Genomic DNA, 19,738 nt, shown 5'->3' with positions numbered 1-19,738 from the left:
GAACACGGCAGGGACACTGCACGGACACTGCACGGACACTGCACGGACACGGCAGGGACACGGCAGGGACACTGCACGGACACGGCACGGACACGGCAGGGACACGGCAGGGACACTGCACGGACACTGCACGGACACGGCACGGACACGGCAGGGACACTGCACGGACACGGCAGGGACACTGCACGGACACGGCACGGACACGGCACGGACACGGCACGGACACGGCAGGGACACGGCACGGACACGGCAGGGACACTGCACGGACACGGCACGGACACGGCAGGAACACGGTACGGACACTGCACGGACACGGCACGGACACGGCAGGAACACGGTACGGACACGGCAGGGACACGGCACGGACACGGCAGGGACACTGCACGGACACTGCACGGACACTGCACGGACACGGCAGGAACACGGTACGGACACTGCACGGACACGGCACGGACACGGCACGGACACTGTACGGACACGGCAGGAACACGGTACGGACACTGCACGGACACGGCAGGGACACGGCAGGGACACGGCACGGACACGGCAGGAACACGGTACGGACACGGCAGGGACACTGCACGGACACGGCACGGACACGGCAGGGACACTGTACGGACACGGCAGGGACACGGCAGGAACATGGTACGGACACGGCACGGACACGGCACGGACACGGCAGGGACACTGCACGGACACTGCACGGACACGGCAGGGACACGGCAGGGACACGGCAGGGACACGGCACGGACACTGCACGGACACGGCAGGGACACTGCACGGACACTGCACGGACACGGCACGGACACGGCAGGGACACTGCACGGACACGGCACGGACACGGCAGGGACACGGCAGGGACACGGCACGGACACGGCAGGAACACGGTACGGACACGGCAGGAACACGGTACGGACACTGCACGGACACTGCACGGACACGGCACGGACACGGCAGGGACACTGCACGGACACTGCACGGACACGGCAGGGACACGGCAGGAACACGGCACGGACACGGCAGGAACACGGTACGGACACGGCAGGGACACTGCACGGACACTGCACGGACACGGCACGGACACAGCACGGACACGGCAGGGACACGGCAGGGACACGGCAGGAACACGGCAGGGACACGGCAGGAACACGGCACGGACACGGCACGGACACTGCACGGACACGGCACGGACACGGCAGGAACACGGTACGGACACGGCAGGGACACGGCACGGACACGGCAGGGACACTGCACGGACACTGCACGGACACGCGCGGTATCGAGGCCACGCGCAGCGCCGCGGGCAGGAGGACGGGAATTCATTAGCGGCTCCTTCGCGTGTAATCAGGAGGCAGGTGATGCTTCTCCTGCGTCCAGGAACGGGGTGAGTGATGGAAGGCGCTCCAGGGGCGCATCCTGAGCGGGAAGGGAGGGTGGGGTTAGAGGTGCTTGAAAGGTATCCATGGCAGGATGGGAGGGGGTATTTAGGGTGCCCAGGCAGGGGGGCAGAAGTTGCAGGACAGATTAATCAGGAAGATTTGGGGGAGAGCCCCTTGAGGGGAAGCTCCTGAGCAACACCTGGTCTTGGTGCTGCAAAGCCAGGCAGCACAGCCCCCCAGGGGGTGCCCTGGGGAGGGGGATGTCATCATCCCCAGCTCTGGCTCTGGTACTGAAATGTGAATTGCAGCACAAAAAGAACTACGTTTCCCAGTTTCCCTTGCAGCCCAGGGGAATAAGCAATTGGAAGATTTAAATAGACCAGGCCAGAAGCAACCAACCTTTGGCACAATGTTTTTCCCTCCTCTTCTTCATATCTATTGGCTGTCCAACCTTTTTCCCTGGCACTGGAGTGGCTGCCAAGCCTGGCATTAATTTTCCTTCCAAGCTTGCTAGGCCCATGAAGTAAACAGCCATGTGCATTCCTTACTCTATATTTAACAGCTGCAGTCTGTGCTGGGGGCAACTGCAACAGAGGGGAACCTTTGTAGCTTCCCAAATTCACAGCTTGTGAGGGTGGGAGTGGGGGAAGCTTTCTGCAGGGAGAAGAGGGATTTCTCTCCTTCCCCGTATTTGCAAAGCAGGTTGCGTTAAAGAGAGACTGCAATGCCAGCATCCCAGCCACGGTCCAGGGCCAGAGACAGGAACAATGTCCTCAACAGGGCTGAGTTCCTCTCCCTGAATCAGCCCTTGAAGGGGAACCAGGAGAACAGGAGCTCCAGCAGGAAGCAGAGCGGCCAGGCCGGGGCAGCCGGTGCCCAGAACACCAACCCCAAGGAGCGGAGGCAGTCGCAGCAGCTGCCCGAGGAGGATTGCATGCAGCTCAACCCCTCCTTCAAGGGAATCGCCTTCAACTCGCTGCTGGCCATCGATATCTGCATGTCCAAGAGGCTGGGAGTGTGTGCCAACAGAGCCTCCTCCTGGGGAGGTGCCCGCTCCATGATCAACCTCCTGGGGATAACGGGGCACGGGATCCCCTGGATTGCGGGTACGCTCATCTGCCTGGTGAAGAGCAGCACACTGGCAGGCCAAGAGGTCCTCATGAACCTGCTGCTAGGTGAGTGGCAAACCTCCCTCCCTGCCGGGAAAGCCCAGCCCTGGTCACAATGGACAGCAGCACTGGGACTCTTCCTCTGGCTGTTCGCAGCATCAGATGTGGTCGGGAAGCAGGGAGGGACCTTTAGGGCAAATGTTGCACTTATTGGCCCTCTTAGTCCCAGGTGCTGTGGGTGGTGGATGTCACAAGAAGTTGTCTAAGAGGGATGGAGTAATGGTGGTAGGTGGGGACACCCATGGATCAGGGACAGGCCTCTGGTCCTGCATGGGGCAAGGTTGTCCAGTCAGACCAAGGGAGTGTCCGTGGTGGGAGGGTGGATACCAGCAGTGATGTCTTTTATTTAATCTGTGGTCATCTGCCTTGGTGTTTGATAGGTGAGGAAAACATAAAGATATTAGTCTTTGATATCTGGATCAATTCCTGAGGATGTTATTTCCATCCCCTTGCCACCTTCTTGACCAGATCCTGGCTCCACGTGATGGAGTCCTGTCACCTTCCCTGCTGCAGTTCTCTCTCACATCCTCCTTCCCTTGGGTACCCTTCTTGCTGCTGTCCCCATTTCCGTGTGCTAATTTGACCCAGAGGCTGCATAGGCAGGCTGGGATGCCTCTGGCTCTCCTGCTAGTCATTCCTTGCATGGTGGTGGTCAGTGTCCCTGGTTCTGGAGATTGGGATGTGTTGAAGGGTTTGGCTTCTCCATTGTGCAGGGCCCATCCCACCCTGATGTCCCTCTAACTTACCTTAGATCCTGGCCCCAACCTGCCCTGGCCATGTATACCTGAGGACCTTGCTCTTCTTGCTCTTCTGCCTTTGGCACAGGGTCCAGTTAGTCTATTTTTCCTTGTGACTAATTACCCTCTCCTCTGGCTGTGACCCACTCTGGCATTTCACCCTCCCTAAAAACTCAGCAATCCCACTTTTGGTTGGTGGGAGAAATTGAAAACATTGGATTTAGACACTTCCTTCTCAGGGAGCGTTTTGAGGGGCAGGAGGGACACTTTTATTTCACAGGCACCACAGGAAAGGGACATCCTGTCTGCAGGGGCTGACTGTGATGTGATACAGCTCAGCAACGTGGCCTCAGGTTTTGGGTTTTTTTCACAAATTCATCCTTCAGAGAGGGTGAAGACTGAGCTGGACTGGCTTGAAAGACACAGTGGTAGCTGTTCTCCCCTGTGCCTTTGGAGGAGACTGTCCTCGTGCTGTGGCATCTCATGGCGGGAGGCCGTGGCAGGGAAGAAGCCAGAATAGCACCAGCGTGATGCAGAGCCCGCCAACGTCAGCAGTTCTTCCAGGGGCTCCTCGGTGCGCGGGGTCAGCCCCTCGCTGGGAAGAGAAGATCCATTTAAAAGGGCACGAGGATGAAATAGTAGGTGACTAACAGGGGCCAGCACAGTTTCCAGGTGTCTCTTGACCCAAGAGCCTCTGACAGGGCTGGAGTCTGAACACCGACCTCTTTGACTCCAAAATATTTGAGATCCTTGCAAAGAGCTAATGCCCGTTTTGGCCTAAAAACAAGGAAAGTTTTCTCACCTTTCTGTTGCTGTATGAGGAGGCCAAATGCAAAGGCACCTCGGGGTCATGTTCTAACTTTATTGGGTGGTGGCTGGGAGAGCTCAGCCCTGCATCACTACCCACATCTCCAGGTCTCCTGAGCTCCAACGCTGTGCCCAGGGATAAGTTGGGGGTTCTGGAGTCTTGCATCCTTGCCTAGACACACTACTCCCACCCCTCCTCTCCCCCTGCCAAGAAAGGAAATAGTTAATTGGTGTGAAGGACCAGTTCCATAGGTCTGGCAGCCTCCAAAGAGCTCCACTGCTCCCTCTGAAAAGACAGCACTGACTGGTGGGACTGCCCAAGGTGCCCTCAGCCTCTCTTGTGAGAGCTCCTGCAGCAGAACTTGTGTCACCCCACAGAGCAGATCTCTGCTGTGAGAGTGGCCTTGGGCTGATATTTAAGATTGCAGTCAGGAACTCTGAGTATCTGAGTAGCTGCTGCCATGATACCTGCACTGCTGGTGGAGAAGGAGCCTGGCTGGGAGCCTGGGGCTGGTGGACCTCCACAGGTCCCAGGAAAAGTGGGGTCTTGTATAGACAGGAAGGTCATGGCACCACTGCTGCATCTGGCATCCTTGGTCCCTCTTGCTGCTGCTTTCCTGTGGTTCAAATCCACTGGGATGGGGTGAAAAGCCCTCCTGGACAGGCACAGGTCAAAGGGAAGGGAACCTCCTGGTGCTTCCCTGCTGGAAGAGGGAAGCCGGGAAGTTGGGGTTGTCTGTGGTACCCCTTCCGTACCTCCCCGGGCTCTCCTCCCTTCCCCCTGCTTGCTGAGGGTTTGATACATCAAGCAGAATTTCTGATGCAGTCTCTGGGCAGGGAGCCAGCCCATCATAGAGCACTTGTTTAGGATTTGCAATCAGGCTTCCAAGGCGAGGAGACAGGAGACTGCTGAAATGGGACTGGGAACCTGGCAGAAGCACCACTGCAGATGGAGGAGGAGCTCTTGACGGGGGCTTTGCCAACACATGTGGGAGCATTCCGGGTGAAGGGGTCTGACCCTGGGCTGCTCCATCCATCCCCACTGCAAATGTTGATTAGCAACCCCAAGCAATGTTTTCCCTCCATGTTTATCATCTGTGATGGAATTTATTGATTCCCCTTCTCGCAGTAATCTTTTCCAGCAAATGCCAAACAGCCAGAGAAGCACACACAGCCTGTTACTGAAAAGATGGAAGAAACCAGATATGTGTGCCCACTGTGAAAATCTCTGCCAGGATATGCTTTCAGGAAGACTGTCTCAGCATCACCAGCCCTGGCTGAGCAAAGGTCAGGGAGAAGGTCCACACCCCTTTGGCTAAATTGAGAACATCACAACTCAGGAAATCCTCAGGTTATAAAGTTCATTTTATTTGTCTGCCAGTGTTGGAACTTTTAGGACCATTCAAGCTTTTCTCTGCAATCACAAGGGTTTCATGAAAACTGAGGTGCTTAGAAAGTAATTTGAACCTTGCAATTGGGCTTGCAGGGGGAAAGCAGTTATAAAACTTTCAGTAAAATGCCCAGATCTGCTTCAGAACCAGACATAAACTCCATTAAACCCTGGGGCCAGTGGTACCTCGGTTTCTGATTCTGATCCATCTGGTGAAGATGTGAATCCAAATTTAGTGATTCATTGACTGCAAAGCCAGCAAAGAACATTTGGATCATCGATCTAACCCACGGCAAAATACAGGCTGTAGCACATCCCTTAATTTATTCCTGTTCAATTTGTTAAGGGAAAAAACCCAAACACTCAATCTGATGTCCAGTTACAAGTGAGGGTGAAGTTGTCAGAGCCATTTCTGTACTACTGCAGTGGTAGGGATTCTCACAAGTGCTTTTAGTTGGATTCTTCCCTTCATTGTGTCTCCATACCCTTCTCTCTCCAGCTGAACAGCTCTTTCAGCCAACATCTCTTCCGCCTTTCAATATTTTGGATAGTGCTCAAGTAATTTCTTCACCTCCTATTTATTAAGCTAAACAGATTGATCTCGTTAAACTGATGGTCTTTGCAGATCCAGGCACCTTCTCACTGCGGTGGGGTTGGAATATGGTCACTGGGGATGGAATATGGTAACCCACCCACAGTGGTCACTCCAGTAAAGTCCATCTTTTGTGTTGTGAGCCAAACCACCACTGTGTTTAGTTATTTTCAGTCCAGCTGGGTGCCTTTGCTGTTGGGAGGTATCTGCTTGCACATAGAATTGTATTTGTGCTTGGTTTGAAGTACCAGTAACTGGTTCTGCTGTGCTCATGGCTCTCTGGAATAGGTATCCAGACTAGGAGAAGAGAAAGCCCTTGTCTTCTCTTTGCTTGCAGTCTCAGTGACACTGGTCCCAGTGCCCAGCCATCTCCAGCTGGCTCTGCATCCCGCTTGGAGGGGCAGGATGGCTCTTTGGTGCTGTCACTAAGCATTTATCCCATTAAGTAAAGCAGTGCCTCGGGGCATGGATGTATCATCGAGTAGTGTGTCAGGCTGGGGATGGGTGAATGCCACAGGAGGAGGAAAGGAGGGAGCCCAGGACTGCCTCTCCACTCCTGGATGTCAGCAAGGAGGAAGTTCTTGCTCTGTCCAGCCTTCTTTCTGAGTACTGACATAGCTTCACTCTGACCAGGAACCAAGCCATGATCTTCTGAAGCATAGTCCCCTGCAGACCCCCTAAAAAAGAAGATTGTAAATACATATATATGGTCAGAACTCTGTGGTCCCACCCTGGCAGCTTCCAAGCAAGACCAGAAATTGGTGGATTAGGAAGGAAAGAGAGCAAGAAATGCCTTCACCAAGCCCCTCGAGACCCCACTGACCCTGTTCTGACAGTACGGATGTGCTTCAGGTATTGTCGTGCTTCTCTTTGGAGGCTGTGTGATGAAAACCCTGACAGTACAGCCCGTTGCTGGTAAAGGTCACCAGGCAGCTGAAATGCCCAGGCAGTGAGATGAGCTGATCCTGTCGAGCCTCAGGGAAGCCCAGACCCAGCAGAGAGGCCAGGGAGCTGCACGGCAGATGGATCAGTCTGTATGCAGCAGAGCTTGCTCAGCCCAGAGCCCCAGAGATGGTTTGGGGCCAAATGTGTCTGTTTTCTTCCCTTTCATTCTTCCACTGTGAGAGCAGGGATTTTCTGAGCCAGTCAGGGCAGAGGACACTCCATCAGGGAAGGGGAGAGCAGCTCGGGGGCTGGTGCCCTGCGGAACCATCCCTCCTTGGACAACCTGGCACATGGAGGGGGCTCAGCCGCTGTCCCACTCCCCTCCCTGCCCTGCCAGTGCCCACCGAGGTCTCACTGAGCCAGCAGCACGTCTGCCCAGTGAGGTGGAAACATTTAAATGCCAAATAACCCAACATGAGTGACTCATGGAGGGTGCCAGGCAGCGGGAACAACGCAGATGCCCACTCCCTGTATCCAGCATTTAGACGCAGGTCCTCTTCAGCATTCCTCTTCATCACTCCAGGCTGCTAATCTGCCTCTGTTCTGCCCAGATACAGCAGTTGAAGTCCGTGGCCCTTTGGTGGGTGCCGTGCTCAGCCTTCATCCCTTCACAGCTGATGAGCTCAGGCATCTCTGAACAGCCAGCAATGCCCAGCTCTCCCGGCTTCCCTGCCCCCCTTCCTGCCTGCTTCCTCTACAGGAATGCATCTTGCTCACTGCAGGGCAGGCTGGCGAGCCTGCAGTGTCCCTTTGCATAAAGGACGCTCAGTGACAGGCTGGGATTCCTCTGACTGTGGCTGGAGCAGGCACGGGAGTATTTCCAGGGACCTGCACAATGTCTCCATCAGACCCAGGGTCTGATCAGCCCCTCGGGACCAGGCAGCACCGATTTGCTTAGGTCCTGGCAGGCTGCTGGGGATGCTGCGAGCCCTGCAGGCATCAGTGTGCAGCCCTTGGGGAGCGTGCAGCGAGCTGGAATCCAACCCTCGCAGAGCAAACAGCGAAACGTTCCCGAGCCTGAATGCAGAGCGAAAGAGAAAAGAAGTGCGAGGGTTGTTGAATGGGAAGAGGGGGAATAAACATGGGAAATGAGTCATCCTTATGTCTGTCACTCTGGGAACAACTTCCCATTGCCCCTGCCTGCAGCTCAGAGGGGACAGTAGCTGTTTCACTCAGGCAGAGCTGGAGAAGCTGAGCCGGGCTCTGGCCCGAAGGGAGATCCCAGGAAATGGGTGAGTGTGTTTGCCTCTAACACGCCTTGACAGGAGCAGTGGTTGGGAAGAGGAAGGTGGGGGGATGAGGTGAGTTGTTGGGAGGAGCAGCAGGCAGGGAGAGCCCGTCGGGTCTCCTGCTCCGGGTCAGGATTGGTGGAGGATGGGGTGGGAAAGGGGGGTCAGATGAACTCTTCTTTTTTCCTCCGCTTTGAGGAAACCTCCATGTTTTAACCTGGAGCAGAGAACCAATTCCATCTCTACATGGATGCTGGCAGATGTACCTGATCTGGGTCCACACTGTGAGTGGTGGTTGGAGAGCCTCTGAGCATCACTGAATCAGACTTTTTTTTTTTTTTTTTGCCAGTTTGCCTCTTTGAAAGCAGTGGGGTGTAGATCCAAGCCCAAACAACACTGAGGCCGAGCAAGGAGCCCAGCCTTTGTGGGCTAGGCCATGCTGCTGGTCCTCAGCCCAAGGCACTTTTGTTCCTCCACCTCATCCCATACAGTGCTGTTGGTGCTGGTGCATGTGATTCTGGGCTGTGCTGATGGTACCTGTGCTGCTGCCATGGGGTACGGGGGCATTTCAAGCTGTCAGAGCCCTTCTGGGAGGCAGATGAGCCATCCTGGTACTGCTCAGCTCCTTCTCCCCAGTGGCATAAGCCCTTTTCACTGTGCTCCCCCTCTTGCCTGCATCTCGTCCCAGCCTGTGCAGACCGCCAGTGAAGCAGCCACACTCAGTATTTGATGCTGAGTACAAATTTCCCAGCTCCCAGGGCACAGTGTTTCCAAGGGGGGAACTCCAGGCAGCCTGTGTTTGCACTCAGGGCTGCTTCTAATCATCTAGAATATAGCAAATCTATTTTTAGTTGTTGTGGGTTTTAATTTTAATTAATTGCACAATTCTGCTTTCCACCATTTTTTCACCTCCCCATGACCACTTACCCCACACTGCTGCTTGTTCAGCCAAAAAATAACCCCCCCACCAAACGCCACAATGCCTGATTCATTGGCTCTTCAATGTGTCATGCCATCTGTGCTTTTTGTCAGCTCTTACACCCAATAGTGCCACATTTGGGGGACAAAATGAAATGGCGGGGTTCATTTCCAGAGGAGTGGACCTCTTCCAGCTGCCGCTGACTCCACTGGAGAGAGGGTGAAGATTCTTCTTTTATTAATGTCGATGAGATAAGGCTTCAAACAGCTCATTTACCAGGTCAGGGAGCCTAATGCCTGTGGGAGATTTGGGAAGTTCAGAAGGAGTAGGAGGGGGCATATAAGTAAAAAGAAAAATGGGGGGAAATTTACAAATTCTAACTATGGAGCTAAAGAAACTGTTTCCTGGGAATGGTGGCATTTGTCCAGAGTTCGCTCCTGAGTGAGGGTGGGTAATCTGGGCAATACAGCACCTTCAAAGCCAGTCTTGGCCCTACACGTGGCCTCAGCAGCTGCAGTAGGGAGCACATGCCACCTCCAGCACGGTGGGTTTGAAGCCCAGGCCATGAGTTGTCACCAGCTTGGCTCTGTTCTGTGCACATCTTGTCTGAGGCACATCTGCTCCCACACTGGGAGCCTCCTGAGTTCATGAGATGGGTTCTCTCTTAATTCCTGGGTATTTTCCTCCCTGTTTTCCTCTCCCCATGTGCTCAGCTGCAGTTCTGGAAGGCTGAGTCCAGCTTGTGACTGTTTCTGATCCCGACCTCACAGGCTGGGCTCTGGAGAGCCGCCTTGTCTCATCCAAGCAGCCCCATGTGTGTGAAGTCATGTGGATCTTGGCTGCAGGAGCAGATGAGGCCAAGGGCTTTTTTGGCTTTCTCCTCTTTTCCTCCCCCCCTGCCCCCAACACTGCACCCAGGTTGTTTTTCAGCTGTGGTTTTGATAACTTGTTTATATGTAAACATCCCAGCTGGAATCTGTCCCTGGAGACGCTGCCTGGCTCCAGCCTGGAGCAGACGATGTCCCCAAGAGTGCTCACACCATCCACAGCCTCTTCCAGCCATAAGGGATGGCAGCAGAGGTGGCACCTCGGGGACAGAAAGGACCTTATGGTGGTGGGGGACATCCAACTATTTCAATTTCTCTTAAATACAAACTTTGGAGTTTGGTTTGGTTCTGCTGACGATGGTTCAGGTTTGTCCTTGTGCCCTGCCTGCACAGGGCTCCTCTCTTCTCACCTCTCCGCTCCTAATGGGCTCCTAACATTTGGTGGTAGGAGCAAGGCAGATAATTGTTTTCCTTTCCTTATTAATAGATATTAAATGCCTGCCGAGGGGGCTCACTTTCAGCTCATTTACTGTGCATCCGATGCCAGATGTTGGTTTTTACAATACCAAGGTGATCTCTGATGCTAAAATTGTCACAGGCAAGAAAAGACTTGCTCTTTGTTTTTGTGTTTTAGGGAAGTTTTAGATGTTAATGTAGGATTTGGGGATTGGATGGTTTTGCATTGGAAATCTGAAGGATTCTTTCACTTAACACCAGGTCAACAAGGAAATTCCTGATCTTTTTCAGAAAAATGTGAAAGGAGCAAAAATGGGCAAGAGCTAATCCTTCCTTTGCTTGTATATACACCTCTACCTGGATTTTACATCCAGTGCTGCCTCTGGTTTAAATCCAGTGCTACCTGACTCTGGGGGAACGGCATGATGAAAAAAATGCTTCAAATTAAAATTTCTTGCTCTTCTCATCTCACCCTCAGTCAGGTGGCACTCTGCCATCTCTGCTGTGCTTGTGACAGCCCCGAGGGTCCCCAGAGAGCAGCCAGTGCAGGCTGGTGCATCAGCTGCAGGCTCCCTTCCACGGGCTCCCCTGGGGCTGTGTTTCTCCGGCCTCCAGTCAGGTCAGCCTGAAGGATTTGCAGGGCTCTGTGTGAGGGACCAGGGAAGGACGGAGCCAAGGTGGCCATGCTGATTTGCAGGTGGCAGGTGCAAGGCTCGGGGGCTTTGGGTTCAACAGCAAGAACAGTCCCCAGTGCAGAGACACCCACCTGCAGATGGAGCACCGAGGGGACCCATGATAAAGTTAACCCCTTATGTGCCTGATGCTGTGCTCACCTGAGGAGGGAGGGTTTGATGTGCATTAAGGGTAGGAAGGAAGTGAGCCGAGGTCCAGGCGGGTATGTAGGTCATGGGATTGCAAGGGAATAGGGCTGGGGATGGGGCTGCTGGGCAACAGCACTGTCTGTATCTGTTCCTGAAGGATGGGCCCTTGGCAGCACCGTCGGCAGCAGTACTGCCTGCTGATTCACCCTGCCAGCGCCGGCGGCAGCAGCAGGAGCAGGAGAGGGAAGGGGAACAGCAGAGACCCAGCACTGGGAGAGGGCCATGGGACCCCCATGCCTCGGGGACCAGGGCAGGCTGCTGGGGCTGTTTGATAAAGAAATCTCCATAAAAGGAACAGAAAGTGCAAGGGGAAGTGACAGAAAAAGCACCAGACGGAGGGATCTTTGGTGGTTTTTTCTTTTAACGGCAAATTAACCCCCGGTTTTAATGCTGTCATGCTTTCCAATCTTGAAATGTGAGCAAACGAGGCTTTTTGCTTTCTGTGCATCATTTGATGAAAATCAGAGCTAGCAGTACTGAAGGCCCATTTTATTCATCTTCTGAATGAAAGGATTATTAAAACTGCTCTTTGGCTCGTTCTCCATGCCCTGAACACCTCCATGCACACATGCCTGCATCCTTCGAGTTGCCCTGACATCACCTCTGACCATAAAAAAATATTGCTGGTGCAAAATACTGATGAGCAATGGTGAACACCACACGTTGCTAAAGCATATGGCACTTATGCTCTGATCCATGGGCAGGTTTGGTGGTGAATTTATTGAACACCATGGAGAAGACACTGGGATCTGTTGAGGTGCCCAGACTCCTTCTGGAGCTGTGGCAACGCAATGGGTGCTGACTTCAGCAGGAGCAGCTTGGGCCAGAGTCTTCTCTTGGCAGCGCTGGCGCATAATCTCTCCGATGCTTCTGGGTTCCCAAGAATTTGATGAGTCTGGGTTCCCGAGAGACCATCCCAGAGCTTTGGTTTCACACAGTTCTCATCCAGGGTGAGATGGGACTGGAGGGAAATGCAGCCAATGAGCTCTGAAAATCATCTCCTGAAGCACTTTGTTGGATCAGGGCTGCGGCGGGGTCATTTGGTGGGGTAGGGGGGTGGGCTGGGGGTGATTTAGGAAGCCGAGCCTGAGCAGAGCCATGCGCAGCGGGGCAGCCCTGTAATGGTGAGCCAGGCCTGGGCTGACAGCATTTGACCTTAACAGGGAGCCAGGGTGAGTGGCTGCTCCAGGGCTCCACAGCCTGTGTCTGAAATCCCTCCGTCCCTTTCTCCCCCCTGGCCAGCATGTCAAAAAAGAAATCAGCAAATTGCAGAAACTGCTCTGCTGAGTGCTGGGGTCCTGGTGGGCTGCAGACTTCCCCCTGCTCTCTCCCTGTCTGCCGGTCACATCCAGCAGGATCTGCGCAATCCCTGGTTGTCCTTGTCCTCCTAAACCTATCGCTAGTGCTACAGCCCCAGTGCTGTGACCAGCCTCCTTGCCACCTGCAGCCTCAATGCCTTTGTTCAGGTGCCACCCATGAACCTTTCCTCCATGTCAGCCTCCTGCTTCTTGTGTCTAGCCCGGATTCTTGCTACTGTCCATACCAGGGAGGAGCTGGTATTCAGATCTTTTCCTCTGCTCCATCTGCCTTCCACAGCTCTGAGACCCCAGGGCATGACCTGTTGGGCAGAAGGTCCAGGGAGGTCCTGCTGTCCCATTTCCCAAGCAAGATGGCCTGCAGACGAGGGAGAAGAGCAGTCTCCTGTAAGGAGAGGGTTTGGCCAGGATAAGTACCAGCCCCTTCCCAAAGCAGTGCCGGGGGCTGGGGGTGGCACACAGGGAAGGTGGGTGAGCAAAGCTGCTGTGACAGTTCCTCACTTCCCAGCTTCTGCCAGGTGCTGAGCAGGCAGGAGGAGCTGCCTCCCATGTGCCGTCTCATTTCCCATCCCCACCACCACCGCACTCCCATCCATCCTCCTGAAACCTTGTCATCTCTCAAGGAATGGTCTCTACCAGGGCCTGGGAACCAAACAACTGGCCCCTGGCATTCCTGCCGAGGGAGCAGGCTGTGCTCGTGATGACAGATATGTTCTTGTCATTGCTGCGGGGAGCTGAAATCAGCACTCTGACTAATTAGGAGGGGTGGGGAAAAGCAGATGGGGGATTAAAGAGAAATAAAATTGATGCTAGGAAATAGGAATGACAGTACCTGTCGGCTGGGACGAAGCAGGTGGGCTGAAGAGAAGGATGATGTAGACAAGTGCTGATGGGTTTCACTCCTGAAGCTGTTAGGGAAGAAAGGTGGTTTGGTGGAGAGAGCTGCAGCTGCAGGGATGGTGCCTGTGCCATCACAAGCCTGGGTGTGCTGTGGCTGGGAGGTGTCTTACCCTCAATGCATTTGCACAGGGAAGGGGGTGTGTGGGGTGACTTGCAGGGAGAAAGTCACAGGGAGCAAGAGGTGAGCAGAAACAAGAAATGACTCGTGAGTGTTTGATGCATTGGCAGAGGAAGAAGGATGGGTGCGGGATATCTAGGAGGATGTCGCCCACCCTCCAACACACTGTGGTGCTGTTTTTAACACAGAAGCCCTTTTTTCGTTATTGCGTGGCTTTCCCCTTGGCTCACTGGTCCTAATGCTCTTTTCTCAGTGAAATCTGTCAGCGTAGTGCGATCCCCTGGCTGCTCTGGGCAGGAGGAGGTGGTGGGCTTGGGAGAAGACAAGGGACAAGAGGAGAAAGTGCTGTGGGACACCTTTCCTCCAGCAGGCTGCTCACTGCAGCCTGGTCACCCTGGCACAGAGCCCCAGGCAGGGACCTTGCTGCACGAAGTTTCTAAAGCACAGGGTGGAGGCAGCAACAGAACACCCAGAGTGGTGGTTTGAGGGCCAAAAGGGTTTCAATTTTAGCTTTGCCAGTTGCTCTCTTCCTCCCCAGGTGGATCGCTCGCCTCTGCCGTTTGGGGTTCTCCTCTGTCAGATGGTGACAGTGGTATTTGCCTCCTCTGTGGGTGAACTGGGAGGGTTAATCAACAGTTGGATGGTGACCTGAGGATGGAGAAGTTGGGTGCAGCTGCACCGTGGACTGCAGCTGCACTGCGTCTGGCCAGAACCGAACCCAAATTTTTATTTAAACACTATGACAAACCATTAATGTTCTGCCTTGAAAATTTCCCTCAGCTCTGCTTCTGTCTCTCACTGTTCCCTCTCTGTCTCCCTTTTTGCAGCCCTGCTGCTGGACATCATGATTGTGGCAGGTTTGCAGAAGCTGGCCAAGCGGAAGGGTCCGTACGACATCAACCCTGGCTTGTTGGACTACCTGACCATGGACACCTACGCCTTTCCCGCCGGGCACGCCAGCCGGGTGGCCATGCTCTCCAAGTTCTTCCTCAACCACCTGGTCCTGGCCATCCCTCTCCGCATCCTGCTGGTCCTCTGGGCCCTCTGCGTGGGCTTTTCCCGCGTCATGATCGGACGGCACCACATCACAGATGTTCTGTCTGGCTTTGTTTTCGGCTACTTGCAGTTCAGGCTGGTGGAGTTGATATGGATGTCTTCCAACACATGTCAGATGTTGATATCCATCTGGTGAACATGGAGGACTTGGAAACTAGAAGATACTTTGAGAGTCCCCCTCCCAGTATTTTCTACGTGTTGTCTGTTGGAAGCAGTTGTAACTTCCATGAGTAGTGGTGTTTTTTAATGTTGCTTCCCCACCTTTAAAAAAAAGTTTCTTGTAATGGATTGGGTTTTAGCAATCAAGGGCCATACCTGTGTTATGGCCGCATTCTCAAGCTGTGTTTGGACAGCAGCCTAATTAAGCTTTACAGGTGAGAGAAATGAGCTCCATGTCTGCCTTCTTTAGGTGGTTCACATTGGCACCTTGATATGTCCTCAGGATGGGCAGTGCCTGAGAGCTTCCTGAGAACACATTCGTTAACTTTTTAGAGGATAAATGATTTTGGCCACAGTGCTTTTTTTCTTTTTGTAAGCCCAGCAGTTGTGTCTTGTACAGAGTCAGGACACTGCTGGCACTTTACAGATAATAAATAATCATAAAAATCCTGCCCTGTTTGGTTCTTATCATGAGGGAAGGGAGAAAACGAACCCAGTGTGGCTTTGAGATATACATTCAGCATGGAGCAGGTCCTGCAGTCTTGCTGCCCAAGGGGATGCAAACTTTTGCTTTGGATGGGGTGGGCCTAGATGGTGCTCAGGACACTGAAGGAAAATCTGTTCTGTGAGGGTGTGTGAGGAGTTTTTGGTCTGGTAGGGAACACACGATGTCCTGACGTGGTGCTGTTTCTTCCCATTATTGACAAGTGGCCTCCTTGAAGCCTGGTGGATCCTTATTCAGGTGATGGCCATGCTCAATGTGCTGTCTCTGAAATGGATCCCCCCTCACAACTGCCATAAGAAAATCCTGTATTTTGAACAGAATGTGCCAGTTCTCTGTGGTTTATCTGTCTCTAGAAGACAGTTTGATATTTGGCAGGTGAGGGATACTATCAGACATAGCACCTTCCCTGACTGGATGAATCCTGCAAAATGGAGGGATCCTGTCATCTCTGTCCTCCTGTGGATCCCAAGTGAGGAAAATACACCTGGCTTGCAAGGCCAGGGAGGAGTCAGCTGGGTGCTGTGCCATCATCTCGCCCTGCATGTTGGGACGCCTCTTCCTACAGGGGCTGGTGAGAAGAAGACATTCAGCTAATGACTGTTGTAAGCTGCTGACATTTGTTGCTCTTTGATGATTAATATGAAAAGAAGCTAAACAGAAAATCTATCCCTGGCATGTGTCTCCAGCTGGGATGTCAGTGCAGAGCCCTGGGAGCTGCTGGCTTCCCGCGCTGCCGGCTCCGAGGCTGGAGCAGGAGCGTGGTAAGGAAGGCATCCATGTCCTTTAAACACAAGCCTCCCACGGAGCTCACGGATGAGCTGTCCCCTGGGAAGGGCTGTCACTGAGTGTGTTGAGGAAAGGGGAGAGCTCAGGGTTGTCCCTGGAGGCTGGTGCAGCAGCAGGCAGAGCAGCGTGGGTGGCGGGTGCTGTCCTGCTTCCCTCCTGCTGCTGCGGGTGGGAGCAGCGATGTGCTACCCTCCCATCAGCGTTTTCCTTTGCCTCCTTTCCTCCTTCTCCTGCAAAGATTTCTGTGAAGAAGTGAGCTGTGGTGCTTTTTTTTCCTTCCAGGCATTACTACACACAGAGTTTATCCTCACCCCTAGCGAGGATGGAGCTCAGGTTCTGAGCTCTGATTGTGGGTGATGCACTGATGTGTAGCTGGAGATGACAGGTTCCTGAAGAGGCAGAGAGCAGGGGATACATGTTCCCCCATGGCTTTGTGGGAAACTCTCGCTTTGTAGCTCCAGAATTTATTGAACCTTTGCAAATAGACTGGATGATTCTACAGTCGTGTCACCTGGTCCAGGTTTCCTTGCACTTGTGCTATCTTCTCCTGGTATATCCAGAGTGGCAGGATGGCTTTGTAGGAGTTGCTCCTGATCTTTACTGGTGTAATCAGGAGAGCATGGCCTGGAGAAGCTGCCACAGTGGGTTAGATCAGCTGAGCTGGTCTCGTCCTAGCACATGGTTGCAAAGCAAGGCAGGAGAGCAGGAGGAGAGGAGCTGGAGTGATTCCCGGGGGTACGTTGGGATTCACAGGCTGGGGCTTTCTCCCACACAGGGTTTCTCTGGGCAGTCTTCCCCTTTAGCCCCCCTGCAGCCTGTGCCCCTTCTCTCCCGCAGTACTTCAGTGCCCAGAGCAACTGAAGGGAAGGTTTTGGGAGACTGCCCACAAGATGAGTGTGGATTTGGGCACAGAGACACCAGGAGAGGTCTGGCAGAGCCTTGCCTCAGCCATGGCTGCCCTCCCAGCAAGCCAAGACATTCCTGATCCCTCCCTCCCTGCCTGCCACACCGAAGGTAGCGCTCAGAAACAACCAGCATCACTGTGGAGAAAAGCAGCTTCTGTCTCTATAGCAACAGCAAGGGATGGTGGGTGCCATGTCCCCTGTCCCTGTGAGCTGGAGCAGGACACTGGGGCTGCTCTGTGCAGATGCTCACCATGGCAATGTGGGGAGACAAAAGGACAATTGGTTTGAGCTCCTTCAGGATTGTCCAGCAACGTGTTTTGCCTGAACCTTCAGATCCAAACTGAGCCACACAGGGCTCAGCCTGTGAGGCTCGGGAGGAGGAGTGGTCCTTCCAAGCCAAGACCTGTCCAACCAGAAGGAATGAAGAAGTCCTCACCATGGCATCTTCTGCCTTTCAGTTTGTCTCACAGATTAATTAAGAAAGTGGCCAGGAGGAGGCAAATACAGTGTGTGGGCTGGGGAGTGCTGCCATCAGCAGTCCATGGTGCCACTGGGAGAGTCCCAGGCTGCTGTGACAGTGATTTCGTGTGTGATCCTGCAGGGGACAGTGAAAGGCCCCTCCTCCCCTCACCCTAATGCTGATTATGCTCAGCAGCAAAAAGAGATTTTAATTTATTAAATTAAAAAAAAAATAAAAGGGTGCCAGAGCCAGGGCAAGTAGCAAATCTGGATTATATCTTTGGGCATATGTGGCAATCACGCCTGGGGTGTTTAGTTCTCTCCTTAACCTAAGCTGGTGTTTTTTTCCTGACAAGCTGTTTTGTACGTTTGTGGCTGGGGCTGTGCTGAAATGAAGGCAGGACAAATCCTTTCCCACATCAGGGCTATGCTGCCCTCCCTGCCACGGTGGGGTCCTCTCTGTTGTCCATATCCTTCCCAGGATGAGGCAGCTGAAGGGGAGGGAAGTGTGGGAGATGGCTGGAGGGTGGGTTGGCAGATTTGAGGATTGAGGGGGGCATTAGAAAGGCCTCCCAGCAGTAGCACAGGTGTGGCTCTAGGTCACCCCAGGCTGGGTTTTCTTGGGCAAACAGACTCCTTTTATTCAGTCAGGATGTTTCTGAGGAGGGTGAAGGGACCCATGGGTTTATCTGGCTGCCAGGAGCTCAGTGCAGCAGCCCCGGCTCCTGTCACAGCCCTGACACTGCTCCCTGCAGCACCAAGCTACACAGGATGTCCCTGGCAGCCACGAACTCACTTTTGGGGCTCAAAGGTTTCATCCCAGTTAGGGAGGATCACCTGCATGGCATTCAGTTAAGATTTCCTATTAAAGTGATAATTAACCGTGAAATTTCCAGGCTAAGAGTTTAATATATTGGGCAAAGCCTAAGGAAATGGGATGGTGTCTCCCCTTCACACGCGTGTATTCCAGAGGCTGCTGCCCACAAAAGATACATGAACACAGATGATGCCTTTTATGTGGTTTTGGTCACCTGAACTAGAGATGCGGCCAGTTCTTGCCTCAGGACACCAGACTTCAGGCAGAGACATGGACATGGAGGCTGCAGGGTGGGAGCAGGTGACCAAAGCGGTGTTTTTCTCTGGTGTTGACCCAAGTGCCTGGCTGATGTGCCTATGTCTGCATACAGTGCTTTACTTAGGGGTGATGCTGGGGCTCTGCCCCCCAGACAGGCAGGGATGGCGTTGTTTTCATTCCGTGCCTTGCTGGGACTCGGAGCAGCAAAGATCTCCGTGCTTGTTCGTTCCCCAGGACGCAGGAGTCAAAGCGGATTAAAGGTCCCTCGGCTGATCACATTTATTTCATTATTTGAGTGAAATCCCTTGTGAATGCCGCCTCCCTCCATTTTCTTATTATAAAAATAGAAGGCACGAAAGAATTGGAGATTTAGGAAAAGTTAATCACAGGAGTCGCTTGAAATCCATTAACCTCATACAGCCTGAGCGAGGCTGATCCGTGCCCGAACCCTGCTGCAGAGGGGACATGCTGAATGGCCCGGGGGGGGGGGGGGGGGGGGGGGGGCAGCCCCGCCAAAGAAGAGCTTTCCCTGGAAAATACCTGGTTCTTAGCAGGCTGGGTGGTATTATAGCCTTTGTTCACAGTCTGGCCATGATGAAGTGCTAATTGCAGTGTTGGAACAAATTGGCTCAAGCTCCCAGGCGGCTCCAGAGCTCTGGGCGAGCGGGATCACGTGTGGGAGCCCTGCAGCAGATGCTGCTGGCCAGCCTCTGGGCTCAGGGCCATTGGAAATACCAGTGCTCTTTCCATTACCGTGTGGTTCCTCTGAGCCTCTCTGGAGGATGGGAACTGGGCTTTGCACAGGGATCTCCCCCAGTTTTTCTAACAAATTTCAAACAGGTGCAGCTGGTTTCCACTCCCCAGAAACTGCCCTGAGTCCTCATCCCTCCAATACCCCCACACCCTTGGGACTCTCTCTGACTTCCTCTCTTCTCCCACGACCAGCAGTTTTGTGCAAGACCATCAGTGCTGGTAAGTCAGACCTGCAGAAATTAATTAAATGAAAAGCAATGGGAACAGAAGCTGAGAGCTAAAATGATGGATGTTTATGAAACACTTGCCCAGAGCCCAAAGTGCTCTGGGCATTCGGTGATGTTTGCTTCCAGCCAAGGAGCTGTGCAATAGTTA

General features: G+C 53.6%; 1 protein-coding gene across 2 annotated transcripts; it reads left to right on the top strand.

Moving 5' to 3' along the window:
• Positions 1 to 1,198: 1,198 nt before the first annotated feature.
• Positions 1,199 to 15,330, top strand: PLPP7 (phospholipid phosphatase 7 (inactive)). Of its 2 annotated transcripts, XM_032131093.1 has the most exons (3): positions 1,199 to 1,384; positions 2,082 to 2,554; positions 14,493 to 15,330. In XM_032131093.1, exons 2-3 carry the CDS (start codon positions 2,104 to 2,106, stop codon positions 14,855 to 14,857), a joined length of 816 nt encoding a protein of 271 aa, XP_031986984.1. In that variant the 5' UTR covers positions 1,199 to 1,384; positions 2,082 to 2,103; the 3' UTR covers positions 14,858 to 15,330. The 2 variants fall into 2 exon arrangements, with proteins under 2 accessions (XP_031986984.1, XP_031986983.1); XM_032131092.1 differs by lacking the exon at positions 1,199 to 1,384 and having other exon boundaries at positions 1,574 to 2,554.
• The last annotated feature ends 4,408 nt before the right edge of the window (positions 15,331 to 19,738 follow it).

The sequence above is a fragment of the Corvus moneduloides genome, chromosome 21 (genome assembly GCF_009650955.1).
Source record: "Corvus moneduloides isolate bCorMon1 chromosome 21, bCorMon1.pri, whole genome shotgun sequence".
Classification (NCBI taxonomy): domain Eukaryota; kingdom Metazoa; phylum Chordata; class Aves; order Passeriformes; family Corvidae; genus Corvus; species Corvus moneduloides.
The sequence above is the reverse complement of the archived record's forward strand: the minus strand, read 5'-3'. Positions and strand labels throughout refer to the sequence as shown.

Coding starts and splice junctions, on each gene's coding strand:
- PLPP7 (XM_032131093.1), top strand. CDS start 2,104: ATGCCAGCATCCCAGCCACGGTCCAGGGCCAGAGACAGGAACAATGTC. Junction 2,555..14,492: donor CCTCATGAACCTGCTGCTAG/GTGAGTGGCAAA, acceptor CCCTTTTTGCAG/CCCTGCTGCTGGACATCATG.